General features: G+C 36.9%; 5 protein-coding genes across 8 annotated transcripts; 1 reads left to right on the forward strand and 4 right to left on the reverse strand.

The window, feature by feature from the left end:
- Positions 1-1,761: 1,761 nt before the first annotated feature.
- Positions 1,762-6,924, reverse strand: LOC131291912 (glycerol-3-phosphate dehydrogenase [NAD(+)], cytoplasmic). Of its 2 annotated transcripts, none has more exons than XM_058320759.1 (7): positions 6,748-6,924; positions 6,470-6,522; positions 5,778-5,955; positions 3,810-4,389; positions 3,591-3,744; positions 3,363-3,455; positions 1,762-1,984 (listed from the first exon to the last, which is right to left on the reverse strand). In XM_058320759.1, the coding sequence occupies exons 2-7, from the start codon at positions 6,511-6,513 to the stop codon at positions 1,963-1,965; spliced, it is 1,071 nt and encodes a 356-aa protein (XP_058176742.1). In that variant the 5' UTR covers positions 6,514-6,522; positions 6,748-6,924; the 3' UTR covers positions 1,762-1,962. The 2 variants fall into 2 exon arrangements, with proteins under 2 accessions (XP_058176742.1, XP_058176740.1); XM_058320757.1 differs by lacking the exon at positions 6,748-6,924 and adding an exon at positions 6,652-6,705.
- Positions 6,925-7,099: 175 nt separating this feature from the next.
- LOC131282446 (probable ribonuclease ZC3H12C) lies at positions 7,100-10,316 on the forward strand. 3 transcript variants are annotated; one of them, XM_058311916.1, is made up of 9 exons: positions 7,100-7,139; positions 7,237-7,391; positions 8,536-8,690; positions 8,751-8,877; positions 8,937-9,567; positions 9,636-9,737; positions 9,808-9,927; positions 9,988-10,070; positions 10,134-10,316. In XM_058311916.1, the coding sequence occupies exons 3-9, from the start codon at positions 8,547-8,549 to the stop codon at positions 10,262-10,264; spliced, it is 1,338 nt and encodes a 445-aa protein (XP_058167899.1). In that variant the 5' UTR covers positions 7,100-7,139; positions 7,237-7,391; positions 8,536-8,546; the 3' UTR covers positions 10,265-10,316. The 3 variants fall into 3 exon arrangements, with proteins under 3 accessions (XP_058167899.1, XP_058167902.1, XP_058167900.1); XM_058311919.1 differs by having other exon boundaries at positions 8,949-9,567; XM_058311917.1 differs by lacking the exon at positions 7,100-7,139 and having other exon boundaries at positions 7,160-7,391.
- Positions 7,290-8,206, reverse strand: LOC131282447 (uncharacterized). Its single transcript, XM_058311920.1, has 4 exons — positions 7,925-8,206; positions 7,751-7,863; positions 7,591-7,684; positions 7,290-7,527 (listed from the first exon to the last, which is right to left on the reverse strand). Exons 1-4 carry the CDS (start codon positions 8,204-8,206, stop codon positions 7,411-7,413), a joined length of 606 nt encoding a protein of 201 aa, XP_058167903.1. The 3' UTR covers positions 7,290-7,410.
- Positions 10,317-10,508: 192 nt separating the features above from the next.
- On the reverse strand, positions 10,509-11,472 carry LOC131294830 (uncharacterized). The gene is made up of 4 exons (XM_058322877.1): positions 11,410-11,472; positions 10,901-10,958; positions 10,639-10,827; positions 10,509-10,576 (listed from the first exon to the last, which is right to left on the reverse strand). The coding sequence occupies exons 1-4, from the start codon at positions 11,470-11,472 to the stop codon at positions 10,509-10,511; spliced, it is 378 nt and encodes a 125-aa protein (XP_058178860.1).
- A 2,031-nt stretch (positions 11,473-13,503) lies between these two features.
- LOC131282445 (septin-7) lies at positions 13,504-22,565 on the reverse strand. Its single transcript, XM_058311915.1, has 9 exons — positions 22,177-22,565; positions 21,681-21,794; positions 20,807-21,546; positions 20,482-20,734; positions 20,221-20,413; positions 19,986-20,148; positions 19,311-19,476; positions 19,099-19,232; positions 13,504-14,098 (listed from the first exon to the last, which is right to left on the reverse strand). The coding sequence occupies exons 1-9, from the start codon at positions 22,486-22,488 to the stop codon at positions 14,050-14,052; spliced, it is 2,124 nt and encodes a 707-aa protein (XP_058167898.1). The 5' UTR covers positions 22,489-22,565; the 3' UTR covers positions 13,504-14,049.
- Positions 22,566-25,531: the final 2,966 nt, after the last annotated feature.

Consider the following 25,531-nt stretch of genomic DNA (forward strand, 5'->3'; position numbering starts at 1 on the left):
CGATTATTTCATACAATTAAGACCACCGCTGCCATACCTTTTCCACGGCACAGGCTGAACAGAGCACTCCATGGAACTATCTCTTTTTCCAGGCACACTTCAGTTTTGACAGCTTATTTATTTCTTTTTTTCCTAGGTGGTATGAAATTCATACTGGGCTTTTCTTTCGACTCCGATGACCTTCCGACAAATTAGTGAAGATCGGTGTTCAGTATTTTTGTAAACCGGAGAGGACCAAGCACGGGATTTGAACAAACATTTTTATTCGTGATGTATCGCCCCGCTATGGTACACTATGAGCACTAACTTTGCAATGCCTGGAACAAAAAGCAGACGTTTCCGAAGGGCTCTTACCTTATGTCATTTAATCTGGAAGGTTGAGCTACGGTTGTGATAAAAGGAAAGCAGTTTGAAAACAAATTTTCTATTACAGTTTTATTTTCATTTTTGAAATTCTAACAACAGCATAAGTTTCCAATTTCTGCGATTAAGAATTGATATGAAATTAAAAGAAGGACGGGTTTAGTTTCGTGCTAGGCACGTTATTTAACCATTTAATATCTTTATTCATCATACAAAATCGAACGACACAAAGATTCAACAAGTGGATTGCCGATATCGAATTTAAAAAATTTATTTTCCTTCTAATGTTTTATACTCAACTTCCTACAACAATCTTCAAATATATTCTAAAAGGTTTGGAAAACTTTTTACTTACTAAATGACCAGTGGGATTTTATCGTAAAAGTTTTACATTACTCGTATTCCATCGATGGAATACTTGTACTAAGTTTCTTATTCCGCGAATGCATTATCATCTGCGCGATAAGGGTATCCTGGATGTGACTCAAAGCGACTAGTCATTGCTGTACTTGCATAATCTTCGCCATCTCATCCCCACTTACACGAACGTTTGCCTAAAATGATAGAAAAAAGAGTGGCAAAATTATATATTTTGTATCCTCTACCTGAAAGAGTTCTTACAGAAAGTCCACATGTTTCCATTCTAATGCAATAAACACTATTGGACAAATGAAGAATATGATTTATTTAGACAAATTACTTACCTTCTATACGGATAAAAACGGAAAATAATCACATTACATTAAAACGGAAATAGAATATTTTAGGACACAGGTCACTAGTCAATGTGCATGTGGTATAGTAGATTCTCAAATTGTAAATTTTAAGTTCCTGACATCAGTAACGTGACTATGCTTACATGCAACGGTGAGTAGTGGAACCCGAAATCAAAACTGTAACATAAAAGAATTATAAATTGCTGACAGAAAGACAAACTAACATACAAATTGAAAGGGAAAGAACAATTTTCCTTCTAATTTCCGTTTATTTTTTTTATAAATTTTGGTACCTCTTTGTTAGACTCTGATGTATTATTTCTCATTTTTGAAAATGAAACCCAATCGACATCCAATTATTGTTAACCTTTATTCATGTTCCAGTTCACTGTTGTTTATCACATATCCTACTGTGTTCCTTTTTTCGTTATTCGCTTTTTATTGAAAGTATATTCAAATATTGTAAGCGAACACAAAATTTTTCTCGTACGTAGTATATCCGGGAGCAATGATATGAAAACGACAACCTGTTCTAGTGCTAACAGATTAAACTGATATTACAGCATTAATGCCAAAATTAAAATTCAGCCTTATTTTACAAAAAATCCAACCAGTTGCCCAGAACCAAAATAATTAATAACTAACTAAAGAACTATTTACCCATACATTAAACCATGGAATGATTCTATGTTTATCAAGAAACCAAAATAAAAATGGATTTGGAATTAGCAAATCAAAGCTTAAGCATTGGTGACCGCTTTTGAGATCTCTATTAGAGCATAATTTTTAGTGTTAATTAGTCGCATGCATTAAATAAAGTGCTAGAAATCGACTAAGACATGTTAATATACATTTTGGAAATGGCTTGAGTGAACATATTTCTCTACAGTTTTGCCCACGGTGTCCTAAAACGAAGGAATAGGAGAAAAGAGAAAAAACAAAAAAATGAATGTTCGCCGTTGAAGGAATCTCTAGCTTTGAGCACAATGTAGTAAGCATATTTTCAAGCGTGTTGGATACTCGAATAATTTTAATTTAAGGGAAATATCTATTATGACACGGAATTGATTTATTTGAAATTATTTTAATTAGCATTAAATACTAAAAGATTACCAAGCTGTATAATGGTGGCTAGTTTCTTTTTAAGCAAACGAAATGAACAATGCAATTATTACAATATTTAATAAAGATTGAGCACAATTTGAAAACCGTTAAAAATAGATTTCTAAAAATAAATATGTGAACAAAACAAATGAACTATTGATGCATGACAATGTTTAATTATCTTTTTAAAATATTTAACAAGCTTTTTTATCATTTCTTAATTAAATAATTACAGTAAATTATGACAATAAGGATGGATGAAATTGTTGCACTTTGCCCTAAGTATATGGCACAAAAACTTTTTAAATGAAATAATGTATTTGTAAAATGACTGGCGACAAAGAGCAACAAATTTTGGACGTTCGGAGAAAGTGGATAATATTGTAAACGAAAGAGTGGTTTATTATCCCTGCGCTTACTTTAGTAAACACAACAATGAATAACAAATACGATACGAACCGACAAAGCCTCATATATTAACAAAGATACATACATTTTTTATTCAAACATTCTACAGCGTAAAAACAACTAATGCTCTTACCATAGCAATCATTTAATTATTATGCATGTTATGTATCATTCAAATTGTACACAATATAACTAAAAATGTTACAAACAAACGAAAACAAAAATATACAGGAAGCAAGTAGGAAAAGTTTATCGATCCATTTGGCTGATTAAATGAGTTATTAAATTCGGAAAAAGTGCTTTAAGAAAATTGGGAAACTTTTGACGAAACTACAATATAGAAAAACGTAAGCAACCGCATAATTGCAATAAACCGTGTGTTCAAGTACATCATTATGCCTTGTTTCCCTCCACAATTTTACTACATATTTTCTACAACATTACGCCAATGCATGATTTCTAATTGCTTCATTCCTATTCAATTTTTTCATCCTCTCGATTTGTGTAACAATATTCTCTGTAAAAAACATCGATACATTTACAGGTACAAAAACCATATTACACGCCCTATATATCTTCACTGTGCTATTCTTTATGATGCTTCGTTTTGTACTGAAACACGGTTTCGGTTTGAAGTTGTTTGATTGCAAGCTGACACAAAATGCAAACACAGAGAACATTTTGTGTAGAGCATTTTTGTTTTCCTACGAACATGCGTCATCTCGGACGAGACTCGGTTTTATAACGTCAAGTAGGAGAAGTTCGACTTACATGTGCTCCGGATGGTTGCGCAGGCAGTCGAGAAATCCAGCGGGCTTTACTTGACCCGTACAAATTTTATGAATAGCCGTAAACAGTGGGAATCTGCATTGCAATAAGAAAAATACATAATTTGAAATTTAGTTCGTAAAATCGTAAATTTTGGACAACCAAAAAATCATATCCAGAAAACGTATCTAGCAAAACAAATTACAAGTTTTGGTGAAAAAAATCACATACTTATCCTCCATGCCCTTATTTTTCAGCATAAAGTTGACCTCCTCAGCAGTGATAGGACCTTGTAGTTTTTGTCCGTTGAGCATTTCATCTTCGAGCTGCTTGATTGTTTTCCCCGTCTTGACGAATGCTTCAGAAACCTTACGGTTACGTCCACCTGCAATGACGAAACGATATACTATGAAACCAGCTTCTTTCGCGTATCGTTCAATGAATCATTACCATAGCAGGTAGTGATGAGGTCGGCGACACCACAGCTTTCAAAAAACGTCGACAATTTGCTGCCAGGGTAAAATACGTCTACAAACTTTATCATTTCCATCAGTCCTAACCTAATAACGGCAGCTTTGGTGTTGTCGCCAAGCCCCATGCCATCAACAAAACCAGCTCCACAAGCAACAATATTTTTCAGCGCACCGCAAATCTCCACCGCATCTACATCGTCCACCACTACCACGCGGAAGTTGGGCGTCTGGAAAAGATCCCGCAGAGTTTGAGCAATCTTCATGTCCCTGCAACCTATGGTGGTCTCACAAAATTTCTCCTCTGCCACTTCCCCGGCCAAATTAGCTCCCATCAGCACGGAGCACGGAATCTTAAGGTGCTTCGTTATCAGATGCGAGATCAATTCCATACCACCACCCTCAGCAACATCAAAACCCTTGATCAGCGAGAGGCCAACAGCAGTTGGCTTGATCTTTCCTAGTAGTTGCGTTCCAAGTCCGCGGATAAATTGATGCGGAACAACGAAGATAAGAATATCAGCGTCTTTTGCAGCCTCGACCACATCTGGGACAGCAACCTGAAAGCAATAAGTACAAAAATAGTCAGAAAAGGCACCCAACTCAATTCGTAAAAAAAACATTACGGCTTCATTCGCTGCTGTTCGATGCAACTGAGTGAGTTCTTCTATATTTGTTTCGCAATATAGGTGTTTTTAGCGTCGATAAAAATAAACCCTTGTCATGCAATGAACATTTCTCGGATGCAACTTGAGCACTGTCTAGTCAAAACCTAAATGTTCTTCGATATGCGATCGATAGAGTTATTGAGTGACGACTTTACAAAATATTTTAATATTGAGCTCCATCCATATAGCTTAAAAAATAGTGAATCTTTCTACGGTACAAAAATAGAATGATGTATGAAATTGAATTGCATCGTTTTTCTTATTTTCTAATAAATGTTATTATAGCCGATGTCTTACATAATTGATTCGACACAGTTTGCAATTTGTCTGAGTAATTGTAGCTGTCAGCGATGAAGGTTAGTGAAAATGAGATATACCAAAAAGATAGCAGCTGGTTTTACTACCTTAGCACAATACCAAAGCACTTTGCGTGTGATGAAATGAAAATATGAATGATAATAAATGAGATATCAGTATAACAGTACTCGAGCGGTATCTGTACAGCATTTAGCTTTAGTAAGAGTAAATGTCGTCGCAATGAGCAGGGCTATACTATTGAGGACATTTAACATACGAATTGATATAGTGCTTCCGTCCCTTGCACATACTGTCACGTGGAACTCTGGAGACGTAGTTGCATTACCAGTGCGAGGCCCAGAAATGCACCAACGTGGTTATTACAACAACAAATGCTTTCTACCAGAAACCGGTTGAAACGCCGTGGACCTATTTAAAATAGGAGATCTTAAACGTTTATTCTTATTAGGCGTGACGACTAGACATTTTCTATTTTCGCAGAAGAATAGTCTGCCCTCTCGTACGGGGACTTCCGCTATAGTCTGGTCTCAGTTGGGATTCGAACCCACGCAATCAAATGTTCAATGTTGACCAACACCGATAGGTATATTAAATCACGAACAGATTTTTTTTATCAACCATTAGTGACAACGTCCAACCCGTATTTATTGCTTTCATCCAGTGTCGATAACGTCGGAATCAAGAGTTATCAATTATCAGTTTGGTTTGGAAAAATAACCACCCTACAAGGCAACAAACAACTGATATCAAAGTGCAATTGATTATTCAGCTTTGTTCTCTCGACGCAAACTGTACTCTGACCTTGCGAACTAACATAGGCGTTATTCCGGCGATCGTTGCCAGTTGCTTTGGCACCGTGACAAATGACAAACTAAACACATTCCAAAAATACCGTTTCATTGCTGCACCGTTGCTCTATTTCCACGCTGGCTATAACAACCTTAAAGGAACGATCAACTTACGATGTTTTCTGGCAACTTATGTCCAGGCAGGTACTTCACATTTTCGTGAGACGTGTTGATTATTTCCGTCAATTTCTTGCCATCGATCATCTCTTCGTAGACATACATAGTGACCCGATCTTCAAAATTAGACAACCGCTTGGCGTTAACACCTACAATCTTGGCGATTGCCGATCCCCTAGAACGCAGAGAAACAAACATTTTAATTACTTTCCCCACTAATGAATGTGAATAAAAACAACCCGTCCCTTCGTGATTGTCTTTGTCACACTGTTCATTGATAGCGGGGAAAATGATAAATCGCTAAAGTAAAGAAAAATACAACAACCGAGCTTCTGAAATAAGCCTTATATAATGTTTCTCTCCCAATACAGCCTTGATGTGATAGGACAATAGAACCATGACAAAACAATGCCATATATTTTAATGCCAGAACAGTATCTATTCCTTTACGTAACGCCGACCTGATGACTTTCAGCTAAATGGTGTTTATCATGTTGACATCGCAAATAATGTTAACCCATATTTTGAGAAACCGCGCTTAAAATGTGTATGACAACAAAATTGTGGCAATAAATGCAATACACTGCTTTGGCTTTGGGGATAATGTCTACGCTATTATTACTAATTGAACTTTCAAGGACAACCGTGTTGTTTTCGTTTCGATCCCATTGAAATTGTTTTAAACTCACCAGTTTCCGGATCCAACGATGCAAACGCGAACCTTATCAGACATGGCGGGATACTATTGGGAAGTAGCGAACAGAATGGAGAAGAAAAAGAGTAGATAAACAATCGCAGGACTGTGCACAGAACTCAAAACTGGTATGAAGTGAAACTAGCAAAATCCAACTTTATGTAATGACTAAAATACCAATTTAACACTGAGGGTCAATCCAACGAGACACGAGGTATTCAGCTTCGGGTTTGGTTCGTAAACTGAACTGCAGTGCTTGTTCGCAATACCTACCTTGCAAAATACATTTTGTTGGTCGCGTGGACGTTCGTGAAATGTCAAATCGAATGGAACAGTCAGGACTGTTATTAAAAATAAGGGAATTTGTGACTTTTAAATTTTCGTGTGTGTAACAAATTATTTTATTGATCACAGTCACGAAACAAACATATTAATGAAAATAAAAACAAAACTTCCACTACCGTGCGAATTTGTGATAAAGTTGTAGCTTTTCGCGTCAAAAATATTTGCGCCCAAGAGGGGCCTGCCCAAGATGATTAAATACTGCCACAAGAAAACAAAATGATTTTGACATTAATGACATTTGACATAACGTCGAGAAGCATGGGAAAAGCGGAGTTGAAAACACCGTATTTACAAATTAGCGCCCAGCAGCCTAGTTATCAGTGAGCTTGTATTACAAAATTATTGAAGAAAACGATTGATTATAGATTATTCAAAGAACAAACATTCATATATTAATTTGGTTACAAATCGTTTTAGCTGCTAGTCACTAGTTCATCAACATTGTGAATCCTTTATTCCTTCGATACATTTAGACAACATACAGAAACTTCGTGAATAATATCAAATGACTTGTACTCACGAAGGAAATCGAATACGGAACATCAACCAACACGTTTAATACTTACGAAGCGGTGAGTACCTAAACTAAGCTTATTTGGTTTGTAGCTCCTTGATTTCCTGCACAATATTTTCGCGAGCTAAATTTTCGTACTCACTCAAGTTCTTCGTCAAATAAATGCATGGAATACGGCAGAGTGTTTGCAGTAGCTGGATTTGAAAAAAAACATTGATCCTTTTTCCGTGTTGTAGGTTCAATATGTGAAAAATTACCTTCAGTCTAGTTTTATCGTAGCTGCCTATGTCTTCCGATTGATATTCAAGGCGTAGCTGTTGGGTATATTGTTTATACTCGTCCGGTGGCGTTCTGAAAATGCGTTGTGAATAAGTGGCAGGTTTGCCCAGATTCCATTTAGTTCCATTAAGAACATACCCAAGCACAAGCAAATCCAAATCCTGGAAAAATTTAACATCTTCTTCACACAAATCACCAGCTTCTGACTGTAAATCTCCCAAGAGTCGTTTTACATTTGCCTCCAGAGTTTTCTAAAAAGACAGAAAAAGTCAACAAAGGTTGTCTTCCTTCGCCGTATAGCAACATACTTACGTTTCCAAGATTAATTTCGTTGAAAAATTCACTGACTGCCTCACAGTTTCGTGCCATGCAGTCTTTATCCGCCTCGAAATAATAGTATTGAAAGAGTACAGCCAGCTGTAAACACACGTTTGACCCCGCTAGCAGTGGAACTTTTCTACCAATCAGTTCGTGCTCGTTGTGATAATGTCGGTGAGACTCGGAGTATTGTGCTCGCAACTTAGTCAGCCACTTTTGCGATAATTCTGACGACAGTTCCAAAGTCGTGCTGATATTATCCCATATGAGTTCCATTTGTGATACTTTCAATTGCCCCTCTTCAGTCCACTGCAAATACGTTCTTCACTGTTAATGATGAAGGAAACCTCCTTGGCAAAAATGAGTAGACCAGTGCGCTACATTAGCCGCACAAAAAGTGACTAAAGCCTTTCATTTTGTAATTATGCTCTGGGGGCTACCTGTTTGCCGACATGCGCACTGGTTTATCTCGCCGTATCAGAGTTATCCTTACACTCTTTACCTCCTTCTAGCAGGACATTTGTCAAACAGTTAGATGTGCGTACCATTATGTCTTAGTTAAGAGGAAGACGTTTTTATTGTTTACTTTATAACTTTTTTATTAGGAAAAGTTGAAATGGCACGTGCCAAAATACCTCGGAAAAGTGTAACCCTAACACCGAAGCGCAGCGCAGTTAAACGAAAACAAGACCCACTAAAAGCAGCTAAAACACACAACAACAAGAGGAATAAATTGAAGCCGCTGCAAAACATACAGAAGGTAGGTTGTTGTGTTTTTGTAAGATTTGTTTTAATAAATCATATACATTTTAATTTATAGCAAAGAAAAATGCAGTCGGATGCAAACTTTTTGCCAGCAACACCAAGAACATCTGACAGATTAGCTAAGCAATATCAGAAAACCAACTGGAAGAGAATTTCTCCTCATTCTTCAATTATTAGCAAAGGTAAGCTTGAAAAATATTGTTGATGCTTTAAATGTTTCGTAAAAATTATACCTTGCCAGCAACATCAACAGATACTATTGTGATTGATGACACGGATGAGGAAAACGAGGAAAGCGTTTCGAACTTGCAGCCAAATGCAATGCAAAATACAGGATATTTTTACGAAGATCGTAGTCCGGGATTACGAGAATTGGAAATCCCTCTATATGACATCGAGCGTCAGCCAGTTGAACCTGTTGTGGAAATTCATGAAACGACAATTATTGAACTAGATAGCACCATAGAAAATGCAAACGAAAACGGACAAGAAAATAGCAAAGAGCCACAAGAGCCGGATTCTACAGAAGATGTGAGCAAAAGTGAAAAAGTTTACGCCATCTCAAATCCTTCTAGAAAAATTCCTCCCCGTGTGCTAAGTGTGATTGATTTAAGTGACGACTCGGAAGATGTGTCGTACACTCAGTTCATTGCACCAGTTCAAACCATTCCTCTGGGATATAACATTGCGAAATCGCAACAAAAAGTTGATAAACAGCTTACAAAGAAATCTCCAAATAAGAAAATAACTGGTACAAATTTAACTGTAGAACCTCAAGTACCAACGACATCTGCATCCACGCAAAACCGTAACAGCAAAGAAATGCAAAAAAAGAGAATGGTAGTAATCGATGGGAACAACGTGTCTTATGGGTAAGCGTTTGCGAATAGAGTTTTAAGATATATTTTACCAATTGGTTCTTTTTCCCTCTTGTTTGCAGTCACCTCAATGGAAAAATGTTTTCAGTGAAGGGGCTCGAAATATGTATCAAATATTTTAAAAAATTGGGCCACGAAGTTGTAGCAGTAGTTCCTCAGTATAAGTATGTTGTACATTAGAGGCATGCTATATTAACAGAGTTTTAAAATTAAAAATTATTACATTTCTCGCAGACTGAAGAAAACGCAAAGTACTGATCAGGAGCTGTTGCAAAAGCTTCATCGCCAGGGCGATGTTATACTTGCACCTAGTAAAAATCTTCCTGGCCAATATTCTTCGCCATACGATGACAGGTAATATTTATTTGATAATACTACTATAACTATTTTATAACTTAAGCGTCTTTTTTTTAGATTGATTTTATCAGTTGCAGAAAAATTCGACGGTGTTATCGTGTCTAATGATAATTTCAGAGACCTTCTTGATAGTAGTCCAGGTTAGTGAAAAGCGTTGAAAAGCGCGATTGCAGTTAACTCCTCATGTTCTTGCTATTTTGTAGTATGGCGACGAATAATCGAAACACGAGTTATTGGTTACACGTGGGTTAAAGACTGTTTCTTCCTTCCTGATGATCCCTACGGTCGCCAAGGCCCCTCCCTTAGTGCGATGCTGAATGGTTATTCACCGTAATTTTGTTTTGCTTTGAGTAATAAATACATATGAAATACAAGAATTTATTTATATTACGTACTTAACGAAAATTTGTTTTTGTGTGTTTAAAATTTACACTAATTACTAATTTACAATTTACGCCTCAACGGCATGGTTTTGAATCTCAACTGAGACCAGCCCTCTCCTGTATGAGAAGACTGACTATCCATGTATACAATATACAAAAAAATATTATTCTTTACTGTTGAGATTGAAAGATCATTCAAGCTGATGGGTTGTTATTCGATTCTTCTCTACTCGTGACCACCTGTTCATAGCTCGGCGGGAAATCTGAAATATGCATTTAGATTTAAGACATTTGCATACGATACTGATAATTAATAATCACGAACCTCTTGGAATGCTGGTAACCACAACCAAATTCTGATTCGTGTACCCATACGGTGGTGGAGCAGTTCGCCCATCATGCTGATGTTGAATGTATGCCACAGTGTTGTTTGCACTATTGGCAGGTGGTGTTCCATTGGCATTCGAAATTGTGTAAACTATACCTTCCTGCCGAATATTTGGGCAAGTCGTAGCTGACGGCGAATACATGAGATACAGGAGGAATATAAATGAAAATGTAAAAAATGCCATCGAGAAAATACTAACCAGGCCTTGAAGAGGGAATAGAAACTAAAGGGTTCTTGAACCGTTTGTCGTACATGTACTGTTGAAAGTAATATCTCATTAGAAATTTCATACAAAGCAAGGTGCTTTAATGTTTAATTCTTCAAAATATCTCTGGTTAGTTACGTTTCGCTAGCCGGTATTGAAAAGAGCTCAAGATAAAAATTTGTTCTGTTTTATCCGATCATAGAATTTGGAATGTTATCTTATGATAAGATAATTAAAGCACGGAAACTTGACTTTGATTCACGAACACTTTTAGATCAGAAGTAACTGCCTGACTCAAATGTTGCTATTATCGTAAACGAAAATAACTGACTCGCAGCTCAATATCGAGTGAAGATGGGAAGAAACACAACCATAATTAAAACACTAGTTATTAAACATTACAAATAGCATATAACTCCAAAATTTTATTTTGTAGTAACTACTTGTTGGAAGGCAATTGGAAGGCAATTATTTAGACTCATTTTTATTTAGACTTCACTTACCACCAAGAACCAAATTGCCATAACAGTAAGCACAACTACTGGTATTACTATGTAAGCAGACATTTTAACGTAATGCTCTTGCGTGAAAATGTAGTGCACCTTCTGTTGGAGTCCGTAGCGAACTGATGCGATAAACGGATTCACATTTGTGAGCTGAATAAATGAAGTTCGGTCGGTGAGTCAAATGTTTCTTTATCAAGAAATTTTTGCTCAGAGAGCTAAACCAATGCATCTTTTTCCCCGAGAGAATTTACTTCAAGCTTAAATATTTGGGGTAAAATAGGGAGAGTTGATACTCCATTTAAAATTTGAAATGAAGAGATGGACACAGAAAATCTTAGATAAATCAAAACTCTGGTCATTACCTGGTGCTTGTGTATTTGCAAAAATATGAAGTAGTAACTGCATTTGATTTTTCATCTGATGTGTATACAATTTTTATTCTTAAATTCTTAAATTTATTTCAGTGTCTTATAGTTATCCTTGCTTTACGAACGTCAAGGTGCTTTATACTATGCTAAGATTTAAAAAGTGAAGGATTTAATGAGTTCAATTTCTTATTTCGAAAATTTTCATTTTGTAGCGTGACGCGATTCTTGGATTATGAATTGAATATTATTTTTTTAGTTTGTACAACGATTGATTGGAATTGGTTGCACTTTTGTTGCATTTGGTGGACTTTAGATTTTTATTTAGCGCTTTATTTTCTCTCTATTGCTTTTTCCATGCAATTCTGCTACATACGACTATGGGTATGCAATGAAGCTAGATTAAAATGTTCATTTGTTTAGCACATCTCGTGAAGTACTTTTCATTGTTTGTTCATTAGAATTTGCAGTGTTTGTTCTGTGATGCGATGCAACAACAGTTGTCAGAATGAAAATTGTCTTTCCAGAGAAAAGAAAATATCATAAGACAATACCATGTTACAATTCATTCGCTGTTCAATTTTACTATACGAGTGTTTAATCCGTATAATTTCAATACAATTTGAACACTCATGAATGCTCTAACAGGTTGTAGTAAAAGCACTAGAAATCAGCTACAGTTACAAAACACTCCGGCAAAATGAGACCGATCATGCCTATCCTACCAGGAGCGTTTGTTTCGTATCGCAATGAGCTTCTTTCGCGGTTAACGGCTTTCTATCATTCGTTGTTTGTGTATATATTTGTGCATAGTCATAAAACTTGGACTAGTGTGGCTGTGCCATAACATCCCTGCTTTGCTGCATTATTGAAGCGCATAATGGAAAGTTTCTGTAATTATATGAACTATCCATCTTGCATTAGTATTAAGCCTTTTTTTACAAAGAATATGCATGGTCAAAAGAGGTGGCTTATTTTTTGCCTGCTAATGCATAAATGATGTATGATGATGTCAATTATCGTTAAATAAAAACTTGGAATACATCGATATTGAATTTGATTGTTTTAAATGGCTTACTTAGGTATGCCAGGTCTGTAATTTTTTTTATCGAATAAAGAATCTAGGAGGAACATGCTCATATTTTATTGCTTTAATGGGATCATTTTTCGAAACAGTAAGATTGAAAAGTTTGTGTTCTTTCATTGATGCGTTTAATTTTTTCTTTAATTCCGCTGCTTATTGAATCGACTCGAACTAACTTCTAGCTGCGCCATTATGTGAAATCTAATTCCGGTTCCCTTATTGTATGTAATATATGTAAATATCAAAAAAGGTCTAACAAATATCGTCTTCTTTGTATAAAAAATAAGTCATGATTCTTAAAAAATAGTTCAATAAATATACATTTACTCTAAATATATATGGCATTTATATCTGTCCGGGCAGGAGTAGGAGTGTAGTATATGTTCTTTGTTTTTTGAATGATCCAAAATCATCATCCTTGTCGAGCCACATAATCTTCAAAGTTAAAGATAATTTCATGATTTGAGTTGAGTTTGAGATGATTGACACGGTGGGTCAAAATACCAATGTTGTCTGTGTATGCTGCTTGTGTATAGCAAGCGACAAAAAATTACATCATTCAAAATAGTACCATTTAGAGTAGTACATTTATTTTCAGTGTTAAACTGAAGAATTTGATTGATTTTGATAAAAAATGGTTTTTTCTACTCCTACAAATTTGCGTACCGATTTTTTTCCGAATGAATTTTCTGAAAAGACCAATTTGGAAAATCATATGCTGATACTAGCGTGTTTAGAAGCTTACTCAAGTCGCATTCAAACTTATGTCAATACAAGCTCAAAATAACACATATCCCTGGTTAGCTTGTTATCCTTTGCTGAATGAATCCGTCGAATGACTTACACTAATATAATATAGCATAGTTGAAACTTGTCTGGGAAAAACGTTGCGCCGTTTGAGATGTAGTTAAGAACAAGGTTGCGGTCGTAAAGAAGTGTGCGCTAACATTATACCATCGCGCATCTTTCTAACGCAACCATCATCGTCACATTACAAGATAACTGGTCAGTACTGCCGGATGTTGTGCGCTTCCTCGAACAGTATTACCTTCTTTGTTTCTGTGGATCCAGTTAAACAATAGCCGCTCATCGTCATCGTCTTTTCTCATTGTCAGCGTCACGCGGTAGCACCACCGCACACTTTCTCCGCCGATTGTTTTATACCACACTCTAACGGTATCCAAAACTCTAGAACAGTCCTTTCTTTTTCTTACCTTTGTCTTTGCCGTCCACAGTTCTGAAAGTAAGCCGTTCGGGAATAAGTAAGATAAGGTAAAATAAAAAGCATAAAATGAAAAAATGGATTTCCGAAACCAAACTATAGACTTGAATGAAGAAAGTTATTTTTTAAATCAATGATCAAAACAAATCCACGCAAAACGATATCAAAATATAAAAAATGTCTTCATCGAACTACAACTAGGTTTTAGCCTATTTTGTTGCATAAATACTAGCGGAAAAGTATAGCGAGCTCGACGAGTCTAGAAAGGAGAGGGTTAGAACATATATTAGAATAAAGGTATAACTATACATGGTTGCAGTGGATGAACACTGCATTGCCCCAAAAATTTTTGTGTAGAAACCTTATCCGTGAGTAAAGCATATCGCATTATCATATGTATACATATCAAAAGGTTATTCCCTTATAATAGCACAATTATGCGTTTGAAGCTGAGATCAAAACGTAACGTACTCTTGGTATTTTTACTACTTCGTGACACGAGTGAAACTTAATTACGAGTGAAACTTAAGATATTTGAACAAACATTAATTATAAGCATGTCTATTCGATTAAAATACGTGCATGACATTTGTACAAACATGTAGTGAACCCCACTACGTTCTGTATATGTATCAACATTCTACTAAACATGCAAACAAACAATCTAACCTATTTATGTAACGTCCATGCTTTAGAAATGAGATATGATAAGTGGGAACGCACTCTAGTTTCTGCGAATACTCATTATGTTAAAGATTCATATTACAATGAATAAGATAATTCATTGGATATACCATTTAACACTAGAACTACCGCGATTTTTACGCTTGTAACTTTACCGCGATTTATGTTCAATATTTAAGAAACAAAAAAATATTTTTAAATACTTCTAAATTAACATTCCGTTGAATGTGTGAAAGTCATGCATTAACATTTGGTAGAATTGTTCAACCTTAAGAAATGAATGTGATTGAAAAAGTACCTGGCCAGTCAAAATTATTGGTCCGGTAGTTCTAGTGTTAAGGTACCACAATGAGATATACAATTTTAAACAAATTTATGCTGATTTTATAGTACCTCAAGCCATGAAATGATCAAAGAAATCCTCTGAAATCCCGCGATAAGAGATAAAGTATGTACAAGATTGCAAAGGCAATAATTTTAAGAAAGAAAATATTGATATTGTTAGTTTCATTAGTTGTTTGTATTATTTATTATTTATTAATTTTGTATTTGATTCCCTTTCCGAGTAAATGCTTTCTGCGCGATTTTTGAAGCAACTGATAATCCTTGTTCTGTTCCTAGTAAGAAACTAGAAACATTTATTTGTATTTTCAAGCAATGTTTACCAAAAGCATGAACATGAATGAATTACAATGTCGTAAACATATAAAGTACAATAACAGCCCTATCCGCACTTATGAGTGGAATAAATTGTTCGATTAAAACTCCCCTTCTTGAAAATGGTTCAGTATTTTTCTAAGCGAAGCAAAACCCTTGTCTTATTTTCCTTATAATTTCCAGCCTATACAGACTACGCTGCCATGTTTTTTTAAACTAAACAAAAAGTACATTCCACAATTAAATGACCTATATTTTGTTCTTGTTAAAGATTAAAGACTATACATATCTGGTTGTAGTTGTTATGAACGTTACGTTTGATATAATTCCTTTTTGCTGATTCATCTCACTAAGAGCCTAGAATTGAGCTTACTATGCAACTAGCAACATATCATTGAGTTATTGCCGATTATAATCGGGCCATCGGCCTTTCTTTAAAATGTTCGTTTTGCCGAATGATTTGAACTTTAGCACACCACTGTTTCGCCGTCACTTTTATTTACCTTGCAATTAATAATAAGTCCTGTTAATGTTAAGGATACTTGTGAGCTCACGACAAGAGACACATTTTTTGTATTTCTCTATAGTTGCGAAAATTTACTTAACCATAAATGTATGTAAGAATACGGAGATACCCTAGGACAAAAAAGTTAGGTGACAGACAGCCACATGGGTGCAATAGAAGTGCTGATTTTGGACTAGTGCTCTGAGATGAGATTGCATTTTCTGGTGTATATTCATAGAGTGATGCATATTAATAATGTCAGTTAGAATACCCCCAACAGTGCTGATGAGTGAGCTGAGTTAATCTTGCTGGGACGCAGAAGGAAACGTGTCGCGTACGGGTATTTTATTATTCGAGAGGTCATTTCCATGTGAAGAAGCAAACAGTTAGCCCATTTAGGATTCGGTATGTTCTTGTGAGCTAGCTGGCATCGTGCTGCCGTTATTGTTAGCACTATTGAGAGTGGAAGTTGTGCCGGCACCAACCGCAACGCCACGGACGGCGTCTGGCGCACCGAAGCTAGTGTGCCGACGCAGCAACGATCCAAATACACGCCTGCCCTTGGACTCATCGGAACTTCTTGATGCAAGAGACGCGGTCCTGGAAAGCATTTGGGGCATTCGTTTTTACATAAGTTTGATATTCAGTATTGCATACGGATCTAGTTATACACACATATACAACAATTTAGCAAAAGTGTTATGATATTGATTGAAGATTAATGTTATTGTGGCTTTTTAAAAGCAGCACTCTACAGCGGAAATTACATACTATCTCCTTTACTCCTCAATCAACATTATTCCATCCTGTTAGGTTGAATGGATGCGTAATTAATAATCGAAGGTGATGAACAAAACTTGACTTTCATGTCACTACGAATCCGCGTGTCACAAATTGTAATCAACCTTTGGTTCATAGAATACATATGCGTCACTTAAAATAAAATTATGCACTTGGCAAGAACTGGTTTACAGCCATTTTCAACCCCTTTAACAAATCAAAATGAAGATTTGAACCACTTGTATTGAGGTTTAGCACCAGGACAATTAAATGTTTCTGTAAATATAGTTATTTTCAAACGTGATGCCTACATGTCACGCGTAAACAAAACCGTCATACGTTTTAATTATAAAAATATCTTCCATGTATAATTGAATGCCTCGAAAATTAAATGTTTAAGTACAGTTGACTTAAAAACGTCTCTAGTGCAGGTATTATAAGAAAGAATTGCATACTGTAGTACAGAAAAACCAGTCTTTAACGATCATTTGAAAATTTTAACCAGAATCAGATATCACGTGTGTAAGCTTAAATCAAATTTTTATGAACACTTGCTCACGATAGCAATTGGAGCCACTTTGTTTTTAAAAATATCAAGACACATATTATCATTAGCATACCCGGTCGACAAACACTCAAATTTTTTGCAGCTGTCATGTAGTACCAGCAAGTTTTTCCATGGCACATTGCTGGGACTCTTGCTGGAACTACATAGTACCAGCAACAATTTAAATTTCTGTCAACCGGGTAGTCATTATTGACATTTTTTTAAATTTTGTTCGAACTGGTTATTTAATTTACTTATTTATAGTGGAGGCTGAAATAATATTCTGCTGTACACTTTATATTCTTGATTTGTGCTGTGTCTAGGATAGAATGTATCAAACATAAACAAAATAATACATTCATTTTCCCCATTGTGAAATGTCTTACCAAAGAAATGCTTAAATTGTGTAGTAAATATGCAAATAACTCAATCCAAAAATAAGTGTGAAATAAAGAAAGCGTATCAGTTAGTTTACTCACACAAAAATTTCTTTTCCTGTTTGTAGTCGTTTTAATGTTTGAAGATTGTTTAAAATTTTGTTTTAATGAACAGATTTTGAGCAGCACTCACGCGTGAGCAAATATATTAAGTGCCCATGTAATTAAGTGTTTTCCCATTTATCATTTTACAGCATTTGCGTATGTATGTGTTAGTATTCAAGATTAGGTTTCAAATTGATATTGTTTTGCAAGTATATACGTCGTTGGTTCGTTTGGTGAGTTGAGTAGATTAAAAAGAGAGAAAAGAGGAAGAAAGAACAAACAAATAAATGTATGTTTGTAGAGGTTCGAATCTTCTTATTCTTCAGACAAAAAGCACTCATAAAACAGAACAATAGTAAAGAGCACTATATCGGTAACGATAAACAATCATAGATGCAACAATAATATTCGTATACATTGCTCCCTAAGTTAATATGAATGGATATAAAAAATGAAAAATCGTGTTATAGTAATTAGAAAGCAATCTGTTTTCTGCTCTTCCGGAAGGCGAATAGAACATAATAAATATGTAAAAATCATTCCATTGTGATTACCAATTGGTCTTATTTTTGGCGTAACGACCGTCTTGGTCCTGCCTGCCCATTAAGGTCTTACAAGACTTTTTCGCTTTGAGTACGTGGATAGTCAGTGTTCCCGTACAGGGGAGGGAGGGTCCGGTTTCGGTTGAGATTTGAACTCTCGGTCGAGGTGGTGAGCCCCGGCACTTATGGGCCGATTTTCTAACCGGCATTACCAATTGGTATACATTACAAATCAACATAGTTGTCGTTTTGAGAATTATCGCATAGGAATGGGAACTTATATGATTGAAATTATAACGAGAACAAAAACATAGCGTTTCCATGATTCAAATCCTTGCACTAATATCACGTAAAGCACAGCACATCAACCAAAAAATTCTATTTAATAAACGAAAAGTCTTCATAGTTTGAATTACTGATAAAGCGAACATTAAAAAAAACCCTTATTTTGTGATAAACAATTCATGTTTAATTATTTTACCCTTGATTTCGTTAAGTTCCCCTGTCCTTTGCGCGATGAATCAAAATACAAAAACACTGATGAGCTCAGAATATAACTGCGCTATCCATCGTAAAACTACTGCAGTGGTAATCTTTGGATTTCAATGTCATAGAACTTCGTCCTATTTTCTTTGCTTTACATGTAACAACGATTTAGATATTCATGTTTATTGTGGATTTGTGTAGCGAAAACGGAAAGAAGAAATTAAAAGTGTAACAAAAACACCATCCAAAGATTTCATGAATCAATTTGAAAATAATAAACAATACAATTACAAAAATAAAACTTAAACTGGTACTAATGAAAGGCTACTTACTCTTTGCTGTTTGCCTCCAAGCTTTTGCGACGAAGCTCGTCCAACGTGACGCCATTTTGCTGTTCCCATTCAGCTTTTTCCATCTCGAAAGCCTTTCTACGATCCTCTAGCTCACGAATTTGAAGCTCCAGTGCCTAGAAATACATTGATCAGTTAGTTTCCACATTCGGTTCGGTTTTTTCAAATACCTAATTATATATTCTCCGCTTTACCTTTTTGCGCTCCTCGTGACGTCTGGTTAACTCTGCTTCGGAATCTTTCAGCTTTTGCTTTTTCTCTTTCACCTTCATCTCGAAAACTTGTTCCATCTCAGCCTCCATCTTTTTCATTTTCGATTCATGCTCCCGTTTTTCTTCTTCCATTTGAGCTAATGGGTTCCTTTAAGAATAAATACAATGTTTGTGAGCAAAATGGGTGAAATATGTGAGGGGCAGCTTTTGTTGAATATTTCATAGGCAACTGAATCAAAAACTTCTACATCCTTATTCAGCAATAATCTACAAGTCCCATCTAACCCACCCTGAAAGGTCAGAACCAAACAATGATGGTTGCTGTTAGTAGCCAATTGATTTTTATTTTTGTTTGGTTAACTTACCATCCAATACCATTTGTGTTAACTGATCCAATATTGCATAAGCTAGATGAATGATGATTTTTGGTGGGGTGAGAAATGAAAATGAATTTAGTGTCATTGTAACAGCGTGAGGTTCAAATGAAGAGAACATTTAGCAAAATAAACAAATTTTAACAAATCAAGATTAAATGGTAAACACAACTTAGCCGTAACTTGTGATAAGTAACCAACTAGTCACCATTTTTAACGAAATAATCTTGAAAAAGCTCGATCGATCAAATATCAACAGGCTAAAAAAGTCTAGAGCACTTACTTGTTGCTTAATTTGGCCTTTCCATCGCTACCAAGCCCGGCCAATTTTCTACAGCGGTAATTTTCATAGTGCACGTTGTTGGTCACGTCCTTCAAGTCCTGTAGATTTGTCCGAATGACCATATTGCGTAAGGCAATGAAATCACAATGGTCCAGGTTTTCAACTACACATGAAAAGGAATCCAGTTTAGTTGCAACATATGCTCTTTGCTTTTTTTAAGTCCCTTTAGCCGTACCTTCAGCAACACCCCAAGGATACCGTCGACCGCGTACTTTACGTCCATCAATCTCGATAATAGCATTCGCACCAACGACTGCGAATGGTACGCGGCTGCGCAGTTGCCGGAGCACTTTAGCATCTTCTTCCTCATCGAGAGGGTCAGGAAAATCGTAGATCTTAATCTTGTGCTGTGCGATTTCATTTAATATCTGCAAAACAAAACGTAAACAATTATTATGCAAAATCCGTTTGGAAGTGCTTTATGTTTGAAAAGTACCTGCTTCTTGAAGAGTGTTATCTCTTCCGGTGTAAGAGTGTCCGCCTTAGCGATGACTGGAATAATGTTTACTTTATCACACAGTCTCTGCATGAATTCGATATCGAGCGGCTTCAACCCGTGTCCAGACGGTGCAATGAAGTACAGGCACACATGCACACGCGAATCGGGCAGTGCGGTCCGGTGGACACGCGATTCGGCTGTCAAATATTCTTCGTATTTTGACTCAACAAAGTCCACGATTGGTATCCAACTGAAAGCGGTTGCAAAACAAACCAGAAGGTGAAAGAGGCGCACAGCCTACACGGCAGCAGCTAGAACCTACCAGTTGCTATTGTCTACGGCATCACCAAAGCCGGGCGTGTCTACAACGGTCAAAGTCAAGTTAACGCCGTTTTCCTTCAGTAATACTTTGGTGCTCTCGACGGCGACCGTTTTCTTGATGCGCTTCGACGGTCCAGGGTGCTGTTCGGCGTGATAGATGTCCGACAGGAACATGGAATTGATCAATGTCGATTTGCCTAGGCCGGATTCACCCACCACCATCAGCGTCAACTCGAAGCCCTTTTTGACCGCCTTCCGGTACACTTGGTTTGGCAAGTTCGCAAACCCGACATACCCGTCTAGCTCCTTCGGTTTGGATTTTAAAGTAGGTTTTTCCTTGTCATGACGCTCAGCTGCAAGTTTTGCGTTCACTAGCGAAGACTCAACGTGGTGATTATGATGCCCATTGGCACCCACACCGTCGTGGTGGTTCAGCAACGCGTCCCGTTTCTCCTTCAGGGAAATACTATTCATATTGGCCGCCAGACCGTTCAAACTTCCTCCATTGTTAGCCATAGCTATTCCACCTCCTGAGCTACCGTTCGATGCAGAACCAGTACCAGCAGCGCCACCGTTTAAGTTAGTGTGCTGATTGTTGTTAGTGCTGTGATTAGAGACCATTGCGCCGATCGAGACCGATCCCGTGGAACTGTTGTTAGTGGCAGCCGCGATAGGAATGGCTACACTGTGCTTATCATTACCAGCATTGGCACTATTTAAATGCGACGCGTTGTTGTTATGCTGCGCAAAGGATATGCAAAATAAAGAAATTGATAAGAGACAATGTTAGGAATATTAAGGGTAGCGATAGGAGGGTGGGGATGTTTATGTTTGACACTAGGAGGAACGGAGAGGCTAGAAGAACCTCAACTCACGATCACATTGTTGTTAGCCAAGTTGAGATTGTTCAATCCTACCGGTGGGTTCGGTGGTGGTCCAGATGGACTGTTGCTCTCCGATTTGAAGAACATTTCACGCTTGGTTGCCAACTGAAAAATAGTCAAAAATAAAATTACAGACAATTCGCTGATTAACTAAACAAGAACGAAAGAAAACAAGGAACTAGCTTTAAACAATCTGTAAAGAGGCAGCGCACGCACATCCCGAACCGAACCAACCAACGAAACACGACAATTTACGTAATATTTACAACTGTAACCGAAAATTACTTCAATGTCGCTTGATTGTAATGATCAGAAAAAGAAAAAAAATATTTTTTTTAACCTCTTCATCGTTGTTTCAAAGAACTTTTCGTGTAATAAATAATTTTAACAAAAGAAGTGATTGAAACGATTTCAAATCATTCTAATGTAGTTATTTTACTATATTTACTACTCCTTTAACATTCCCATCTTCATTTATTGTGCTAACCTTTTCCCGTTCCGCTTTATCGATCTTGGTGAATTCATTCCGATCGCGGTCGATTTTGTTGAAAGAAGACGAATAGTTTGGCAACTTAGGTGGTGGTATTGGCCGTGCGGCTATCGTGGGTTTCTCGTGCGTTTTGTTCGTTCCATGGATCCCGGCAGTGATCGGAGGCGTTGGTACGGTAGCCCCTCCACCGCCACCGGTGGTGCCCTGGAAGTTGGCCATGTACGCACCGGGAGATGATAGTACCGGCTTTACCGGTGGCACCGGGGGTCCACCGGCGCCAGTTTGTTGTGTTGGCGTTGAAGCACTCATATTTTCATACTATGTTTATCCTTTCCTACAGCACACACTTCTCTCACTCACGTAACTACAATCAACAAGTACACCACTACGTCCAAAATTCCGGAGGATTGCGTTGATTTTTATTTTTTTTATGTTCTCACTTTCTTCAGCCGTGTCCTTCTCCTGACCTTATACACTTCAGAAATAAATGGCACTAATATAGCTTTCTTCCGCTGTAATAAAAAGAGTACCGAGCCGTTATCATCTCCCAATGACCAATCCGTTTATCCAAATGTATCGTGACGCAGTTACATACGGAATGAAGGTACTAAAACAGTGGAATCAGTATTTGCACGACTTGCTTAAGATCACGTGATCACGTTTAAGATCTCATAATAAAGGATGCTACAGATGCATCCGTATTTTCCCGCTCCTCAAATTCAAGGAATCAGAATTGAACCAAATCCATTCAATGTATGGAGCTAAACTCAACTACACAATATGTGTGTTGCAACGAGATTGTCGTATTTTAAACAAGTGATTGCTTAGTCTCACCACCGCATATCATGGTATCCTAAATGGTTTTTTATCAATTACCTTTGTACTTCCTTATTTATTTCTAAATCACATACAACTGAATGAATCAATCAACATGTAAGGAAAATTACTATTTTTTCGGCTACAAATAGTTAAATAGGAAATAAGTTCGTGACAATCAATTGCAACGAATAATAAAACCATACTAACTTAAGATCAACTAATAACTATGGCCAACATAAGTACGCGTATATTCTGAAATGGCTAACGTTTTATGAGAATACTCTACATTGCACCCAGATTTACCAAATAAATGTTCATTCCACTTAAATTGTCTTAAACAATTAAACGAATGCTTGCAAAACTATACATAAGTACTTCACATCATACGACAATCGTATCCATAATAAATAACACAATTAACGGTCGTTTGACCAAAGACTTTATTCGGTGTGACCTCTTTTTTGTCTTGTACGCGAGTACTTGTTTTCCTTATCGTTTGGCCTCATTCAAAAAGCGCTTCAAGCCAGACTTGCAAATGTGCTTGCTGTAAATTAATGATAATAAATGAAGCATAGAACACTGCTGCTTCGTTTGCAGTTTGCTGTTTCATGTTTTCGACACACATAAGTCAGAGAAATGTTTCTTTGTTTCAATACTCTTGGATCCATTTCCGTCATATAGTATAGTCGCCAGTGATTCACGTTAAACGTTGTGCCCCTCAACGTTACGTTAACGGTGCACAAGGCCCACCGCAGCTTTTGATAGATGATCAGCAGGAGAAAAACGTTCGCGCCGACATAAATAAATATCTACGCAATCTACACGCATGTATGGAATGTTCTTACGCTTCAATATAGCATTAACTGCAAATGACGTGGATACAATGCGGTTGTTTGTAAATCGGTACCAACCAGGCAAATGAACCACGGTTTGTGAACGAAAGGCATTCACAAAGTATGCACAAACTATGCACTACTGTGCACCATGTTTGTCGATTGTGTAGAACATTCTTCCAGATTCATTAGATTAAACTTACAGCTTGAAGTGAAAAATGCAAAGGCCGATACATTGATCGACGAGATCCCCAACGGGGTTAGATAAAGTGGAAACAGATTTAATTCTCCAAAAGTAGGAAGACAGTAAGCTCTAAATTGTAGGATTAAATGTAAACAAAAACTCATCTCAACGCTCCATCCGGCTGCCTGCCTACCGCTTCCATGTTAAAACACAAACAAACAAACTGTCATAGCTACAACTCCCTTGACCCAAAACCCTGTTCTTCGACCCGTTTAACTTGACGATAGCCGTACTTTCCCGGAATGATCATAACTGCATGTGGTGTAGAAGTGTACATCCCAGCATGGAATTGTTGCCGCATAAGCAAAAGAGGCACTACTACCAGCGCCATTCATCCTTCCTCAAACCTCGTTTCTAGACTTTCTCTAGAGACACGTTCAAGTGTCTCAGCACGAAACTATCACAGAGTACATGATCCAAGGGAAAAGCAGGGATGCGGGAAGGGCAATGCACTCGAGAATGCTGAACACTACTTTTTTTTATTCCATTAAAGTTTGCGCCTTTAATGCTGACCAAGATGGCAAGAAAAGGTTAACGTTTTGATTCCTGATTTTTTCTTCCAAGTCAATTAAACCTGAGCAAAACGCAACAAAGAACACACCCCTCACATCGGATCGTTTCGAGTTAATGTTACGCGTTGTCCAAAGAACATATCCACTCACTTTTTGTCTACCATGTGGCTTCAACGTTACTGCTATCATTGGAACATTACTTCCGGTAATGGTTTCGACATTTTTGTATTGCTATAGTGTTCCTGTAAGCCACTCCGAAAGAAATTTTCACTTATCGCTATCTACGTTATCAAACCTCTTAGGGGAATGCGTTTGGCAATGCCCAATACATCATACCATAGCGTATTGCTTTGTGGTGATAACACACAACTAAATTCGACGAAGCATCTAATTAAAATTCTGTTCTGGGGTTGAAATGTAAGACATCTGGTCAGATCAACGATTCACATTCAGAACTGATCCGGTAGTATTGTGAGATGCGTTTTGCTCTCATGTACATTATCTCAACACGACGCTCCAAAGGTAATAGCGGCTACAACGTGTAGTACCACACCCGCTGATTTAATCCCAATACATATAATATGATTCTGTGAAAAGGTTACCAGAATCGCCCCCATCGTTACTCGTTACGAGCAATTTTACGGCTATCCTGTCCCGTACATTCATATGGCAATATCCAGGAATGTCAATGAGCTCCATGGAATGAGTCATGTAATCATAACACAGAAATTGACAACTTTCGAAAACAAATGATCGATTAAAGCTTATGTTTTAATGTGTTGTTTAATCAATCAACCAAAACCTGGTTTAATTCAGGTTCCTCTTCTAACTACTCAAAAGTGATAAAGCATATAAAGTCGAAACCTGGTAGGACTCGCTCTTGATTTTGAAAAAAAATTCTACTGACGTTATATTTTTCATATGTTCAACATATCGTGTTGGAG

The sequence above is a fragment of the Anopheles ziemanni genome, chromosome 2 (genome assembly GCF_943734765.1).
Source record: "Anopheles ziemanni chromosome 2, idAnoZiCoDA_A2_x.2, whole genome shotgun sequence".
Classification (NCBI taxonomy): domain Eukaryota; kingdom Metazoa; phylum Arthropoda; class Insecta; order Diptera; family Culicidae; genus Anopheles; species Anopheles ziemanni.

Bases quoted from the DNA above. Each gene is read 5' to 3' on its own strand.
- LOC131291912 (XM_058320759.1), bottom strand. From the start codon at position 6,513: ATGTCTGATAAGGTTCGCGTTTGCATCGTTGGATCCGGAAACTG. The intron at 4,390-5,777 runs GTAAGTTGATCG...TATTGCTTTCAG, and splicing joins ATAAGTTGCCAGAAAACATC to GTTGCTGTCCCAGATGTGGT. The intron at 3,456-3,590 runs GTATGTGATTTT...ATTGCAATGCAG, and splicing joins AATAAGGGCATGGAGGATAA to ATTCCCACTGTTTACGGCTA.
- LOC131282447 (XM_058311920.1), bottom strand. From the start codon at position 8,206: ATGGAACTCATATGGGATAATATCAGCACGACTTTGGAACTGTCGTCA. The intron at 7,864-7,924 runs GTAAGTATGTTG...CTGTCTTTTTAG, and splicing joins ACGAAATTAATCTTGGAAAC to AAAACTCTGGAGGCAAATGT. The intron at 7,685-7,750 runs GTATGTTCTTAA...ACGCATTTTCAG, and splicing joins TTGGATTTGCTTGTGCTTGG to AACGCCACCGGACGAGTATA.
- LOC131282446 (XM_058311916.1), top strand. From the start codon at position 8,547: ATGGCACGTGCCAAAATACCTCGGAAAAGTGTAACCCTAACACCGAAG. The intron at 9,738-9,807 runs GTATGTTGTACA...CATTTCTCGCAG, and splicing joins GCAGTAGTTCCTCAGTATAA to ACTGAAGAAAACGCAAAGTA. The intron at 10,071-10,133 runs GTTAGTGAAAAG...GCTATTTTGTAG, and splicing joins CCTTCTTGATAGTAGTCCAG to TATGGCGACGAATAATCGAA.
- LOC131294830 (XM_058322877.1), bottom strand. From the start codon at position 11,472: ATGTCTGCTTACATAGTAATACCAGTAGTTGTGCTTACTGTTATGGCA. The intron at 10,828-10,900 runs GTTAGTATTTTC...ATTCGCCGTCAG, and splicing joins TATTCCCTCTTCAAGGCCTG to CTACGACTTGCCCAAATATT. The intron at 10,577-10,638 runs GTTCGTGATTAT...TGCATATTTCAG, and splicing joins GGTTACCAGCATTCCAAGAG to ATTTCCCGCCGAGCTATGAA.
- LOC131282445 (XM_058311915.1), bottom strand. From the start codon at position 22,488: ATGAGTGCTTCAACGCCAACACAACAAACTGGCGCCGGTGGACCCCCG. The intron at 21,795-22,176 runs GTTAGCACAATA...ACTATTTTTCAG, and splicing joins ATAAAGCGGAACGGGAAAAG to TTGGCAACCAAGCGTGAAAT. The intron at 20,735-20,806 runs GTAGGTTCTAGC...AACCGCTTTCAG, and splicing joins GCCGTAGACAATAGCAACTG to TTGGATACCAATCGTGGACT.